General features: G+C 50.1%; 5 protein-coding genes across 5 annotated transcripts; 4 read left to right on the top strand and 1 right to left on the bottom strand.

Moving 5' to 3' along the window:
- Positions 1-680: 680 nt before the first annotated feature.
- LOC108149640 (origin recognition complex subunit 1) lies at positions 681-3,819 on the top strand. Its single transcript, XM_017277375.2, has 3 exons — positions 681-2,117; positions 2,194-3,081; positions 3,149-3,819. Exons 1-3 carry the CDS (start codon positions 824-826, stop codon positions 3,736-3,738), a joined length of 2,772 nt encoding a protein of 923 aa, XP_017132864.1. The 5' UTR covers positions 681-823; the 3' UTR covers positions 3,739-3,819.
- LOC108149639 (GPI ethanolamine phosphate transferase 2) lies at positions 3,797-7,101 on the bottom strand. Its single transcript, XM_017277374.2, has 7 exons — positions 6,859-7,101; positions 6,240-6,798; positions 6,057-6,187; positions 5,777-5,991; positions 5,516-5,718; positions 4,726-5,456; positions 3,797-4,667 (listed from the first exon to the last, which is right to left on the bottom strand). The coding sequence occupies exons 1-7, from the start codon at positions 7,020-7,022 to the stop codon at positions 3,899-3,901; spliced, it is 2,772 nt and encodes a 923-aa protein (XP_017132863.1). The 5' UTR covers positions 7,023-7,101; the 3' UTR covers positions 3,797-3,898.
- A 277-nt stretch (positions 7,102-7,378) lies between these two features.
- Positions 7,379-9,370, top strand: LOC108149582 (myoneurin). Its single transcript, XM_017277217.2, has 3 exons — positions 7,379-7,870; positions 7,924-8,277; positions 8,334-9,370. The coding sequence occupies exons 1-3, from the start codon at positions 7,445-7,447 to the stop codon at positions 9,285-9,287; spliced, it is 1,734 nt and encodes a 577-aa protein (XP_017132706.1). The 5' UTR covers positions 7,379-7,444; the 3' UTR covers positions 9,288-9,370.
- Positions 9,371-9,697: 327 nt separating this feature from the next.
- On the top strand, positions 9,698-11,887 carry LOC108149674 (zinc finger protein 287). Its single transcript, XM_017277421.2, has 4 exons — positions 9,698-10,121; positions 10,176-10,418; positions 10,473-10,835; positions 10,893-11,887. The coding sequence occupies exons 1-4, from the start codon at positions 9,813-9,815 to the stop codon at positions 11,724-11,726; spliced, it is 1,749 nt and encodes a 582-aa protein (XP_017132910.1). The 5' UTR covers positions 9,698-9,812; the 3' UTR covers positions 11,727-11,887.
- A 188-nt stretch (positions 11,888-12,075) lies between these two features.
- LOC108149673 (myoneurin) lies at positions 12,076-14,121 on the top strand. The gene is made up of 3 exons (XM_017277419.2): positions 12,076-12,535; positions 12,595-12,957; positions 13,015-14,121. Exons 1-3 carry the CDS (start codon positions 12,128-12,130, stop codon positions 14,017-14,019), a joined length of 1,776 nt encoding a protein of 591 aa, XP_017132908.1. The 5' UTR covers positions 12,076-12,127; the 3' UTR covers positions 14,020-14,121.
- Positions 14,122-14,457: the final 336 nt, after the last annotated feature.

Raw genomic sequence — 14,457 nt, 5'->3', positions numbered from 1 at the left:
TGTCTATCCATATTATCGTCGAGATCTCGGAAGCTATACGAGCTGAAGCTACGGGATTAAGCATGCAAATTATAGCGCATGTTTATTTTGGCCACAAATCGTTGCGTGCCTAGCGAAACTAAAAGCGTTGCTAGTTGACTATTTGGTGAAGAAGATTAAAAAATATGGTAGTTCCATTAAAATTAAAAAAAAAATTAAAGTATTCGTATTTCAGCGTTGATTAGATATCCTTTGCTATCAAAAAAGCGGTTTAAATAGTCTGATCCATTGAAATGTTTGATTTGAAAATTTATTTTAGCTCGAAACATTCCGAAAATCGTTTACATTCTGAATCAAAAAAAGGTTTTCGAGCATATTAATTATTCAAATAAATAAGAATATTTTGTTGGTCAAGTAAATCAAGATTAAGTTTAATTTAGCAAACAATTTTATTTTTTATATTTTTTAAACTTTTCCAAAGATATGGGAAACCAAAAGCTTTTACAATATTTTTAATCAAACCGAGCTTGTAATTTTTTAAAATAGGAAACTTTTTACTTACTGACTTTCTACAAATTAGCGGGTTTTCTTAAATTAAACTATTTCAATTGAAAATTGTGGCAACCTTGTTGTCCCAAAGATACCAGGTTGGCAGTTCCTTCACGCACATTTAGTGTTGAGAAACGCCGTCGGCGAAATTGCGCCAAAAACCGTAAACCGCGGCAAGCTGATCGAGAAAGAGGAAGAGCGAGACATAAATGCCACAAAGTAGATCAGGAACCCAATTAACTAATTGCTGACGTTGGTGAATTGTCAACTCGACAGATAGCGAATTCGCATCGCGATGGTTAACAAAGAGAACGCTCTCAGTGTGGGCCAGCAGGTGAAGTGGATCGGAGGCCAAGACATACTGCCGCCGGTGAAGAATCTCGAGCACAAGAACGTTTACTTCTACCAGAAGTGCATCTACGGCCCGCTCACTTTGACTGTGGGCGACTTCATATTGGTGTCCAACGCGGATGCAGCCGAGCCGGACACAGTGGCCGGATGCGACGTGGCCCGGATCCTGCACATGTACGAACTGCGCGAGGTGACCGACCGCGACCCCTACCGCGCCATCGTCCAGTGGTACTCCTGGCCAACGGCCATTCCGCACAAAAAGTTCGACGACGACAACGTGGCCATCGACTTCAGCCTGGAGGTGATCGAGGAGCATCGGCCGTACGACAACGACGTAGCCCTCGGCGCCATCTACCGCAAGTGCATCGTCCTGGAAGGCACATCGCAATCCTCCGCGCAGGGGATCCTCAAGCGCTACTCCGGCAAACTTAAGACCACCACCTGCCCCATGTTTGTCAGCCGGTACCGGTTCGTCCGGGTGAAGCGGACCTATCACTTGATTCCCCTAGAAATCCACCTGGAGCAGCCGGAGGAAAAAGCCCGTTCCTCGCGCAAATCCCTAACTGCTCACAAGGAGTCTAAGCGGTCGGCCTCCGCGCGCAAGGATGCCGCCGCTGGCGAAGCCGCGCTGGAAAAGCGACGACGCTCCTCCATGGCAGCGGCCAGTTCCGTGGAGTTCATCGATGTCAACTACTTCAACTGCGAGAACAAGGTGTCGCCCATCAAGATCGTGGGCGGTCGCAGTGTGGTGCGGATGTCGGAGAAGAAGCAAGCGGCCCCCGAGATCAATGCCAACTATCTACCGGCCTCGCCGCTCACCGAAAAGAATGCCAAGGTGGAGACGCCCAAGTCCCGCGCTTCGGCCGCAAGGCGCAACCTCAATCTCAGCCTGGACCGCGGAGCGGACTCCACAGCCGACTCAGACTGCCTGAACTACTCGATTGTGCAGCAGACACCCGACCCCAAGACGCCGTCCAACGACATGAAGATTAAGCTGCGCATTTCGGAGAGGAGGCGTTCCGTGCGTCTCGCCTCGATGGACGAAGACCCGCTGTCGCTCGAAGTGGCCACAGAAGCACCCAGCACCCAGGGACGCAAGCGACTGGGTGTGTCCAACGGCGACATCTATCACACGCCCACCAAGAAGTCCAAGGAGCTGCTGGAAACGGCGGCCGGCACCGAACTGACGCCTTCGACAAGACGCAAGAGCATCTTGAAGTCAGCCACCAGTCGATTGGGTAAGTGGCAAATAGATAATAATGCTAATCTGATCAAGGATATAAAGTTCCACATGTTTTCGATCGATTGTTTTAGCCGAGGGCACACCGAGACGTAGTATTCATCTGTCGAACATTGTGGAGCAGCGCGTGTTCAAGGAAGATGAGGTCATATCCACACCGAAGAGAGGGCGGCCGAGCAAGAAAAGCATCCAGGACGCCGACGAGGACTACTCGCCAAAGAAGTCGCTGCAAAAGACGCCTACGCGACCGCGTCGTTCCAGCACCACGACCAAGCCAGCGGCGACTCCCAGCAAGGGGATAGCAACCACAACCACAACGGCTGCCCCGATGACGCCCTCGCAGAAGATGAAGAAGATCCGGGCCGGCGAGCTGAGTCCCAGCATGCAGCAGCGCACGGACCGTCCGGCAAAGGACGCCAGCAAATCGGAACTGCAGCTTGCACGCGAACAGCTTCACGTGTCCGTGGTGCCCAAAAGTCTGCCCTGCCGCGAACGGGAGTTCGAGAACATCTACGCCTTCCTGGAGGGCAAGATCCAGGACCAGTGCGGAGGCTGTATGTATGTGTCCGGAGTTCCGGGCACTGGCAAAACAGCCACTGTGACCGGCGTCATACGCACCCTGCAGCGCATGGCCAATCGGAACGAGCTGCCCGCCTTCGAGTTCCTGGAGATTAACGGCATGCGGCTGACGGAGCCGCGCCAGGCTTACGTGCAGATCTACAAGCAGCTCACGGGCAAGACTGTGTCCTGGGAGCAGGCGCACTCTCTGCTGGAGAAGCGCTTCACGACTCCGGCACCGCGAAGAGTCACCACTGTGCTGCTGGTTGATGAGCTGGACATCTTGTGCAACCGGCGCCAGGATGTGGTGTATAACCTGCTTGACTGGCCCACCAAGTCGGCGGCCAAACTGGTGGTGGTCACTATTGCCAACACCATGGATTTGCCGGAGCGCCTGCTAATGGGTAAGTCTAACTATTCGCCCTGGCTACATGTACATCCTCTAAATATCATTGCCCCTTTTTCCTGTAGGCAAAGTCACCTCTCGTCTGGGACTGACCCGACTCACCTACCAGCCGTACAGTCACAAACAGCTGCAGGAGATCGTCACCGCCCGTTTGGGCGGATCGGAGGCCTTCAAGGGCGAGGCCGTGCAGCTGGTGGCGCGCAAGGTGGCCGCCGTCTCCGGTGACGCTCGTCGAGCTCTGGACATCTGCCGGCGGGCCACGGAAATCGCCGATACCGCTTCGGTGAAGTGCGTGACCATGCTGCACGTGCAGCAGGCTTTGGCGGAGATGATAGCCAGCGCCAAGGTGCAGGCCATCAAAAACTGCTCGCGGTTGGAGCAGATCTTTCTGCAGGCGGTCGCTGCGGAGGTCACACGCACCGGAGTCGAGGAGACGACCTTCATGGGCGTCTACCTGCAGGTGGAGACCATCGCTGCCTTCATGGGCGTGACCACTCCCCCACCAGGACGTGCTCTTCGCGTGTGTGCCAAGCTGGGCGCCGAACGACTCATCATTAGCGAACACTCGCGCAATGATCTCTTCCAGAAAATCCTGCTCAACGTCAGCGCCGATGACATTCACTATGCCCTTCGTGTGGGAGATGTGGCCAACTGATTGAGCACTCAAGAGCAAAGGAGTGGCGCAAAGGAGTAGCCAACAAACTCAAAGAAAATTTTTTACATTTTGACCTTCATTTAATTTAAGGAATCATTCACTTACTAGTTAATTATCCACAACATTGTAATAGCTTAAGCGTTTTTAAATTAATTCTTATTTAAGCGTCATGTTTAAACAATTTAAAGTACAAACTCGTTACTAAAAATACCAAATAAAACACCAGAACAGTGTAACAGTCATAGAGTACTTTTGGGGAAAAGACGGAATAGATGAAGAGGTGGTAGCGAAAGCCGACCATCAGGCAGAGGTAGATGGCCGCAGGCAACATGACCAGCGCGGCGTAGAGCGGAGCTATCAGTGAATCTGCGGCGATGGAGTATGGCGGCTGCAGCTGCATGATGCCCACACTACGCAGATCCGAGCGTAGCGTATGGACAACTAGATATAGGAATGCATGAATCTCGGCACCGAACGTGTTCAGGGTGACGAAGAGGCCCACGACGACCGGGTTGTAACTAGTCTGCCCGATGTAGCCGGGCGTCAGGTCAATGGTGGACAAGCTGTTCGAGTTGCCCTGGAAGAAGTAGAACATCCTGGCCAGAAATATGGTCATGATGATCTTGTACACATGCACCAGCCGCACAGAGAACTTGCGGGCACTGGTCCCGAAAACATCGCACAGCTTATAGGTTTGCTGCAGGGCCACGAGCAGCATGGGCAACAGTAGGATATTCGGAACCTTCTGCAAAAGAGCAGCCAGCAGCAGGGAGCTGGTGAGGTTCGTCTGGAGCAACTGCAGCAACGCGGCCGTGGGCGGCTCATCAGCGAACCTTTGCGTTTGGGGCAGCGCCGCCCGATAACCCAGCACTAGAACCAAGGCCAGACAGCACCAGAACACCACCAACGTGGGCACCATGAGTTTCGACCTGGAAGTACAAAAAGTGGTTAGTTAAGGCTAGTGTTGAGTAGCTGGATTGAACCTACGCCATATACGGAGGCATCTCGAAGAAATGCACCTGGCCGTTTAGTCCGCGAAAGCAGTAAACCATACACAAAGCGGCTCCACTGGCCACCGACTGCGGCAACTGACTGTGCCGGTGAAGGCGAGCCCAGAGCAACAGCAGGGAGAATATCATGATGGTGCTCCTGATGGCTTGCAGCCTGTGGATGTAGCGCATCAGTGTGAGCAGCATGAGCATCACGAACACTTTGCGCATCTGCCACAGACACGTCGATGCGACGGTGTACAGATGCCGGCCATCCAGTTCCACGTTGGTTTTGGTGATGCGCCGTCGCAGCGTTCGAAAGGCTGTCAGCAGGATGAGGGTATTACCCAGGTAATACCAGGTCTTGTACTCGTACTCAATGAACGAGGAGGAACCAAGAGTCAGGGTGCGAATAGCAAAGCAAACTAGCAGGGGTATCGGCAACGGAATGGAGATCCTCAGGCGACGTGTGTACAGCGGCGGTAGTGCAATCTTAAGCAGCGCCTGCGCCACATCGATTGTTAGATAAACAGCTATGGCAATGGGTATCGTTAGTAGAACGCTCTGGAGCATGGAACTGGTCAGGATGATATCCAAAGCATGGCTAGTCACATTTGAAAGGACAGCCGCAACCACGGAAACCAAAAACTGCCCCGCTTTTAAGCTGTCCAGCTGAAGCTGCTCGGTGAGATCCAAGTACAGCACGCTGATCACAATATGAAGGGATGTCTGGAAGTTAAAGCTCACTGTACTATTGTAGGCTAATTTAGGCTAACTCTAAAACCTACCGCTGTGGTCAAGGCGAGTCCTAGTGCTATAAATCCGTAGTCAAACTTCACCAGGGACTCGGACAGCAGCCCGGAAATTTCACGGGCCACCCGCATGTAGTTGAGCTTGGCTTGAACTTGATACACCTGGCTAGATCCACCTCCACTATCCTGCAGCAGCTTTTTGTGCAGCAAGGTGGCATTCTGATACCAGGTGTAGTAGTCTGTAGGATTACAAAACGTTAGCTTGTAAAAATCACAGCAGGAAGACCGTCTTCTCACCACTCCGGTGGACCCTGTCGTGACCGAACTTCACTCGCGCCTTGTTGAGCAAATGGTGCGCGTTGTAGAAGTAGGCGTACATCTGGTGCTCCAGGGGCAACGTCTGCAGCATCTCCGGGATCAGGCAGCCAATGGAGGGAGTGGGTATCTCAACAGACAGCAGCACCGACAGAGTGGGCGCCAGGTCAATTTGGTTGTAGCGTTTTGTGCCGGATCTGTGAGCAATTAATGAAATAAAAATAGCGATTTGTCTCCCAGCTTGGTTTCAAATGCTGCTTACGTGGCCTTGCTGCAGTTGTTTGAATACAGATATAGGGGCACCAGAGTTTCGGCTGGTGTATTGCCGCCATGTCCTCCGCCATCAGCCATGCCATGATCCCCCGTCAGCATGAGGAAATAGTTGGGAAAATTCTACAAAAACGATTTATTAACTTCCCTGAACATTATGGTATTGAAGGCTCACCTTGTGGTCCAATATCTTCTGCACCGCCTCATCCATTTCCTTAAGCTTGAGGGGAACCCGAGGACTGGCGTTGCCCTCAACATGGCCAATGTGGTCTAGGCCCAGATAGTGTAGAATGAGCAGAGACCAGTCGCTGAGCTCCAACTCTGATTCCATTGTCGTGGTCACATTTCTATCGCCCTCATAGAAATCGTTTACGTAAAAGGAATCGTGGTTCTCGGCATACCGCGTGAACTCGCTGGGGAAGAGCTTCACCCAGGTGTGGTCACCGGCGAAGGAAACCACCTTGTCCCGTTGATTCAGGCGGTGCAACAAGGAGTCCTGCAGCTGCTCCGTGTGGCCCACGTTCAGGGCAATGTCGATGAAGTTGGACAGGGTGCCGGTGGTGATGCTCTTCAGGCGTGGCATCGTCACCGTCGGTATGTCCACATGGAGGGTGAGCTTCTCGCAGGCCCTGGAATGAGCCACCGGCATGGACGTGGCATCGGGAAAGTCGTCGCGCAGCGCATCGACCAGGAACAGTATGAAAGCACTGTAGGCAGGTGGCGGGGGCGTCAGTCTGCAAAGGGTATCGGGCGTTATCAGTCTTATCTCACGCAACTATCAGCTCGCTACTCACTCAACGCCGTGCAAAGTAGTGGGCCTGCCACCGGGCACGGTGCCCGGGTCCTCCGCCATAGAATAGGAGGCCGGGAAGAAGCCGATCAGGAAAAACACGGCCCCGCACATGAACAGTGTGAGCATGCCGATGGTGTAAACCAGCCGACTCTTGTGCTGCTCCATCTTCTTGTTTTCATCGAAAGTTCCGCGCTCCACCGAATTGACCACAACTCCAAAATTTACCGCCTGTCAGCTGGCAGTAAAATATAAACACAGGCTATCGATAGGCGCACTGTGTTATCGATAGGAGATGCATCGACTTTCCATGGCTGTAGAGATAGGGGTTAACTGTAAGACTCTCTATTTTTCATTTAAAGGGTCCTTTATTAACAACTTGATATTAAAGTAATTTCCATTGGAAATGTTATAAAAAAAAATATATAAATATTTAAAATTAACATGACTTACTTGTTTTAAAATAAGTATTTTTGTGTCTTTCAAGTAATACGTAATTTTATCCCATTCAAACTGATTGGGGCTACACCTATGACCCCCAATTGGTCTGGATATAAACAAACGCCTTTTTGTAAAGCTCTTAAATTAAAATGGAAACATGTGGCCTTATTTGTGTGAGCGGGGACTATGAGAAGTTCCTGATGCGCTGCTCCCAGTGTCCTACGGACGTGGAGGTAGCTCAGTGGCAGGAGTTTGTGCTCCACATCCGAAACGTGCACAGCCAAGTCCGGATCATTAAAGAAGAGTTGAAAAAAATAGTGGAGGAAGATGACGAAGTGCCAGAGGACGAAGTGGAATCTAAGGAGGAGATTCTAAAGAAGACACAGGCCGAGGAAGCCGAAACAGCAGAGGAAGCCAATATTGAGTTGGAAATAGAGCCAGTTGGCTCCTCTGTTTACGCGACAGAGGAGTCTAATCATTCAGATACCACTGATCACGAGGACTACGACCAGGAGGTAGAACCCAGTGAGCTGACTGTGGATGAGGCAGATGTAAAATCTGCGCCCACTTACAAGGTACTCCAGAAAATGATGTATGAGCCCAACTAAACCCAGTTTTGGTACTTCAGTTCAATCCATCCTTTTTTCGCCGGGACCCTCGAACGCTGAAGTTCATAGAGATCTACAAAGCCCACCCGTGCCTCTGGAATCCTGCCCACAGCCACTATAAGGAGCCCAGAGCATGGAAGGATGCGTTCAAGCGGATGCTGGCCGACTTGGAGGCAACTGTGGCCGTATTCCTAAACGAGACTACTTTGAAGGTGGCCATCAAGAAGGTACACATGCAGTTCAACACCGTCCACAAGCGAGTGCTTTCGGGAAGGCAAAAGACGCAATCGTTGGCTTACGGGGTATATTCTCTGTGCAGCTTTCTGAAGGCCAGCAGGGATGAGGAAGAAGCTAACAAAAACGAAAAGATCAAGGCAAGGATTTAAATGTAGTTATATAAGTATCTATTAGAGCAATCTTTTGCCCCTAGCTGGACTTTTCCAAGAAAAACAAGCTGACCACCGATCTGATTGAGATGTATGCCAACTTTCCGCAGTTGTATGACTCCACGCACACCGAGTTCTCCAACATGAACTCCCGGAAACAGGCTTATGAAAGCCTGGCCGCTGAAATCTCAGTGCCAAATGTGGACATCAACAGCGATGACATCTTCCGCGCCATCCACAATCTTCGCCAATGGTACTACAAGAGCACCAAGCATGCCATTAATGCTGGAAGTGGGGCGGAGAAGTTCTATCTGGAGGTATGCCGATTTATGCCCCCCAAGATGTTCAAGCAGCGCCTGGTCTGCGAGATCTGCCACCAGGTCACGTCCTCGGATCACGTCCTGCAGTCGCACATCTTTAAAGCCCACAACATCGGCGAGCTGCCGTTCAAGTGCACGCTGTGCGACCGGAGTTTTGTTGGACGTGGCGAGCTGGCGAACCACATCCAGCGGGTCCACATCGGCAAGACACATAAGTGCACCCACTGCGAGCGGACATTCGCGGTGAATTCGGATCTTCAGCTGCACATCCGCACTCACACGGGCCACAAGCCCTACGTCTGCGAGCACTGCGGCAAGGCATTCCGACTAAGGTCCCAAATGAAGCTCCACGTTACGGCCATTCACACCAAGATCAGGGCCTTCAAGTGCAGCATGTGTCCCAAGGACTTTGTGAAAAAGGTCGACCTGTCGGATCACATCAAGGGCCACCTGAACATCCGCGACAAAATCTGCAGCGTGTGCGGCAAGGGATTCACCAGCTGCCACGCTCTGATCCGCCACCGACAGATCCACTCCGAGGTAAAGAAGTTCGTGTGCAAGCTTTGCGACTCCAGGTTCTCCCAGTTCGTGGGTCTCAATACGCACATGAAGCGCACCCACAACATTGTCCGCAACAGTTCGCAAAAAGCAAAAGAGGCTGTGGACGTTGAGCACTAGATACGGCTGAATAAATATTTATTAAAATGGTACAAAATAAATGGGGTGTAAATGTATTATATTACAAGGGAAAAACAATCTATATAAAATCCATGTTTTAAAAACCATACTGTTTAAATGTTTTCCCAAACGCAAGTGCAAACATTTTAGAAGTTTTCTAAATTTTTTCCTATTCCTAAAAATTAAAAAAATTTTAAAGCAACCTAATTCAACATTTAAATCTTTTTAGGTCCCTAAAATTTTATAATAGTTCAGTTCCCTCAACTTATGTCGATTTTTCAACGTTTAATTGGTTTTGGGAATAACAAAATTATACTTATACTTACTGCTTAAAATATATTTATTTCAAAAATTGAATTCGATAGACTACGTCACCTTTCGCGATAGTGTATCTGATAGGCACCACTTTTCGATAGCGCATCTCCGCTTACCAACACTGGCCGAAACACACATATTTTTAATAAACGCTGTTTTCGACAAAATAAGGTTTTTTTTCTGCTCAGAGGTCGAACCGGAGCCGCCAACATGAGCATGGAGGTGTGCGGCAGTGTGGTTACCAACAGCAAGTACGAACTTTTCCGCCTCAAGTGCATCTACTGCACGATAGAGAGCGAGCTCAAAGATTGGGAGCTGTTCATCGTCCATGTAAGGACGGCCCACTTCTGTGACGAGGAGGACTTCGGGCCCATTGAAGCCAAACACGACGCAAATGAGCAAGAAATGAACTCTGGGACTGGGACTTCGGATCCCGCCATCGCCTATGGCCCGGACGACTTCTTCGAGGTGATCGACAACATCAATACAGATGATCAATGGCTGCAAGCTGATGGCGACGTAAGATTATCTGCCACATTTTGTCCAAGTAACTGAGAATTTTCTGTTCTATAGGAGGTCCAATACTTGGACGATGGCACCACTTGGTCTCAGCCCACAGCCGACTTCGGCGAGTTCATGTCAGAAGCGCCAACCGGAACTAAAGCCAATGAAATGGTTGACTCCTCCCAAAATGAAATCCCCCTTAACGGCGAGGACGGCGAATGCAGTGACTTTTATATGTCTGAGGATGACCTGTTACCCCAAAAAAGAGTTGGACGACCCCGCAAACGAACTAGACCAGGACAGGTTTTTAAGGTGAATATATTAAACCGTCTTCTGGCATGAATAAATCAAACTGTACTCTTTCAGTTCAAAGTGTCGTTCATTCGGAGCAACCCCCGGGTGCTGCATCTGATACATGCCTACAAAGAGCACCCCTGCCTATGGGATCCCTCGGACGAGCACTATAAAGACGAGCCAGCACAGAATATGGCCTACGAGTCAATCATTAACCGCATGGACATCAAGGCCAATGTGCTTCTCACCGTGGAAGAGCTGAAGAAAACAATCGAGCAGCTGCACGTCCAGTACACGCTGGCTTTGGAGTCGAAGCAAAAGGGAAAGCTGGTTGGCCTGGCGGCGCGCTACTTTGCCAAGTGCGAGTACCTAAGTGTGGCGCCCGGCATAACGCCCAAAGAGACGGAGGAGGACGATGACTTAACTGTCATTAAGGTAACAAAAAGGCTAGCTTTTATCTGACTCGTTTGTAACGAAATCCGTACGTTACAGCTTAACTTTAAGGAGGAAAACCTGGTCACAAGCTCCTTTATAGAGACGTACGCCAATTATCCTGGGTTGTACAACCCCGAGCTACCGCAATTTGGATCTGTAGAGGAGCGCGCCACTGCTTACAAAAAGATGGCCAAGGAATTTCAGCCGGTGGTGAAGGCCAACGAGACGGACGTGTACATCGCGGTCAACAAGCTGCGCCGCTGGCTGTACGACGCCATGCGTCGCCTCAAGTCCAAGGAGCTGATCCAAAAGTGTAGTAAGCAGGAGGTGCAGTACCTCCGCATGTGCAGCTTTCTGCCCCCCAAGGGCTCGGAGAGCACGGTGCTGTACTGCGACTACTGCGAGAAGCGCTTCCACGGCGACTACAACCTCCGGGTGCACATCGTCAAGGCGCACCAGGTGGGCGACCTGCCCTACCTCTGCAACCTCTGTCCGCGGCGCTTCGACCGGCAGGTGGACATGGACCGGCACAAGCTTCGAACCCACTTCGAGCGGAAGCTGAGGTGCCAGTATTGCGAGAAGAGCTTCGCCGTGGACACCGACCTGAAGGTGCACGTTCTGATTCACACGGGCGAGCGGCCGCACGTCTGCGACATCTGCGGCAAGACTTTCCGGCTCAAGCTGCTCCTGGACCATCACGTCAACGGTGTCCACCTGAACATTCGGCCCTACAGCTGCAACATGTGCAGCAAGACCTTCCGCAAGAAGTTCGAGCTGGCCAACCACATCAAGGGCCACTTGAACATCCGTGATAAGAAGTGCGAGTATTGCGACGCCACGTTCTATGACCATTCTTCGCTCTCCAGACATCGACGTATTCATAGGAGTTGATGAGTTTTTGACTAACTCGAAGACGTAATGGTTAGCTTCAGGCTAAATAATCTCGATCAGTAAAATTCCTTCGTTTATCTTAAAGCATTGAATTAATATAACTTAAATGATTTTATTCTACCATTTTAATCATGAAAATGAAATAAATATTATTAATATAATTTAATTTTCACATTTTTCACCTTGTTGCTATTATAATTTTAAAACACTAACCAGAAATAAGGCCTACATTAAAAATAAGTGAAAAATAATATTTCCATACAATTCTTACTGATACCAGAATCGATTTCTTATCACTTGCATTTTCCGGAGCAATTTCCCAACACTAACCAGCAGGTGTTTATCGATACATTGCGTTGTTTTGCGTCTTTAATCGTATTCTTTTTGTTTGTAAGCAAAGCATGGTGATTTGCGGTAATATTTTGGCCAGGGACAACTACGAGCACTTTGTTTTGACTTGTGCGCACGCAAATGAGTGCCACGTGGAGATGGGTTTCGAGCGGTGGCGGGAATTCATTGTGCACATCAAGGAACACCGGGAAATGCACTTGGAAACACAGGAGGAGGCTGCTTCCTCCGACGAAAGCAATGTGGAGACGTCGTCAGCAAAAGTGTTTATAGTGGAGGAGCATCCGGAGAATTGTTTGGCCGAGGACATGTTCGTGGACCTGCCCGCCTCCTCCGAGGACGAGAGCAATGGCGAGGATGAGGATGAAGACGAGGACGAGGCGGGCGTGGACTGCCCCTCAATGGCGGTTGACTGTGAACTGGGCGCCAGCAGTTCCCCCTACTTCGCACCCCTATCCAAAGTAAGCCACTGCATCGAAAGTAAACCACCATTTCAACCAGAAATCCTGCTTTCCTGCAGTTCAATCCAACGTTCTACCGACGCAGTCCACGGATCACCCAGTTCATCGAGCTGTACAAGCAGCATTCTTGCCTCTGGGATCCGGCGGATGATTCGTATAAGAACAGGGAGAAACGCACAGAAGCCTACGACAAGTTGCTGGAGCAATTGAAGTCCACCGTGAACCTCCATCTTACGGCCTACAAGCTCAAAAAGTGCATCGCAAGTCTGCACGCCCAGTATGCTGCGATTACGCGCCAGAAGAAAACGCAGAAGCTGACCAAGGTACCACTATACTATCACGGCAAGTACGGTTTTTTGGCGGAGCGCGGAAGTCTGGAGGACGATGACAGCGATGAGGACGACGGCGATGGCAAGATAAAGGTGGGTACGCATAAACAACGAGGTGTTTATCGAAGCTAATGACTTACCCCTCGACAGCTGGTGTTTACGGAGGAGAATCGACTGACCACTCTGTTTATCGAACTGTACTCCAAGTTCCCTCATCTGTATGATCCGGCACACGAGCACTTCTCCAATCTGGGTGAACGCAAGGCTTCGCTTATTGAGATGACAGATCTGTTGACGACGGAGATTCCGCTGGGCCTGATCACCCACTACGATGTGTACGACAGTATTCAGAGCATGCGCCAATGGTATTCGCGCCGGATAAAAACGCTCACAGACGTGCAATCCGTGGGTCTTTCGCTGGCCGAGAAGCGGTACATCGACCGGTGCAAGAGCTTCATGCCCACTAAGACGTTTCGCCAGAAGCTCAAGTGTGAAGTCTGTGAGCACGCCTTCAGCACGGATCACGCCCTGCAGGCGCATCAGTTCCGGGATCACAAGATGGGCGAGGGTGGCTGGTTCCGGTGCGCGTTGTGCGAGCTGAACTTCGACCGACGCTGCCACCTGCAGCAGCACATACAGCGGGTGCACATGAGCAAAGCGTTCGTCTGCGACATTTGCAGCCGGAGCTTTGCCTTCGGAAACCAGCTGGCCATCCACAAGCGCACCCACGACGAGAAGCACGTGGCCAAGCCGTTTGTCTGCGAGTTCTGCGGCAAGTCGTTCAAGCAGAAGATCCAAATGACCACCCACGTGACTGCGGTGCACACCAAGATCCGGGCCTTCAAGTGTCACATGTGCCCCAAGGACTTCCTGACCAAGCGCGACCTCAAGGACCACGTGAAGGCGCACCTGAACATCCGCGACAAGGTGTGTGAGGTCTGCCAGAAAGCCTTCACCAATGCCAACGCCCTGGTCAAACACCGGCACATCCATAAGGAGAAAACGCTGCAGTGCTCCCTCTGCACCACTCGCTTCTCGGAGCGGGTCAGTCTGGGCGTCCACATGCGGCGCACCCACAAGATCATCAAGAGCACCCTAAAGGTGGCGGAGCCGGCTAGCGATGCCCTCTTTGCACACACATTCCCTCAGCCCTAAGACATTTCCAACAAATAAAAGATATTTACACATGTATTATAGCTTTAACATTAAAAACAATATGACTATTATGAACAATAATCAGTTTTATTATGCATTTTATAAGAGTTATACTGAGTACTTTGCTTTATGTCGTTTTATCTTGTCGAATTTGGGTCGCTTTAAAGCAGTGGCAATTGATATGGCGTATCCAAAATTTTTTAATAAAATATATTTAAATTTTTTACCCGAGTTGAAAAATGTTCACTCTGCCTACCACACTCCATTCAAAAGTAATTTTTGGCAATGAGAAAAAATGTAAGTTCATTTTGTTATTTGTATGTATAATTCAAAATTCTGACACACAAAAATTATCAAGGTGTATTGTTTTTTTTTTAAGTAAACTATTATCTTGAACTTATAATTTGGACAACCAATTTTAACTTTCCTCAGAACACA

The sequence above is a fragment of the Drosophila elegans genome, unplaced genomic scaffold (assembly GCF_018152505.1).
Source record: "Drosophila elegans isolate 14027-0461.03 unplaced genomic scaffold, ASM1815250v1 contig_133, whole genome shotgun sequence".
NCBI lineage: Eukaryota > Metazoa > Arthropoda > Insecta > Diptera > Drosophilidae > Drosophila > Drosophila elegans.
This window is presented reverse-complemented; position numbering and strand designations above follow the sequence as displayed.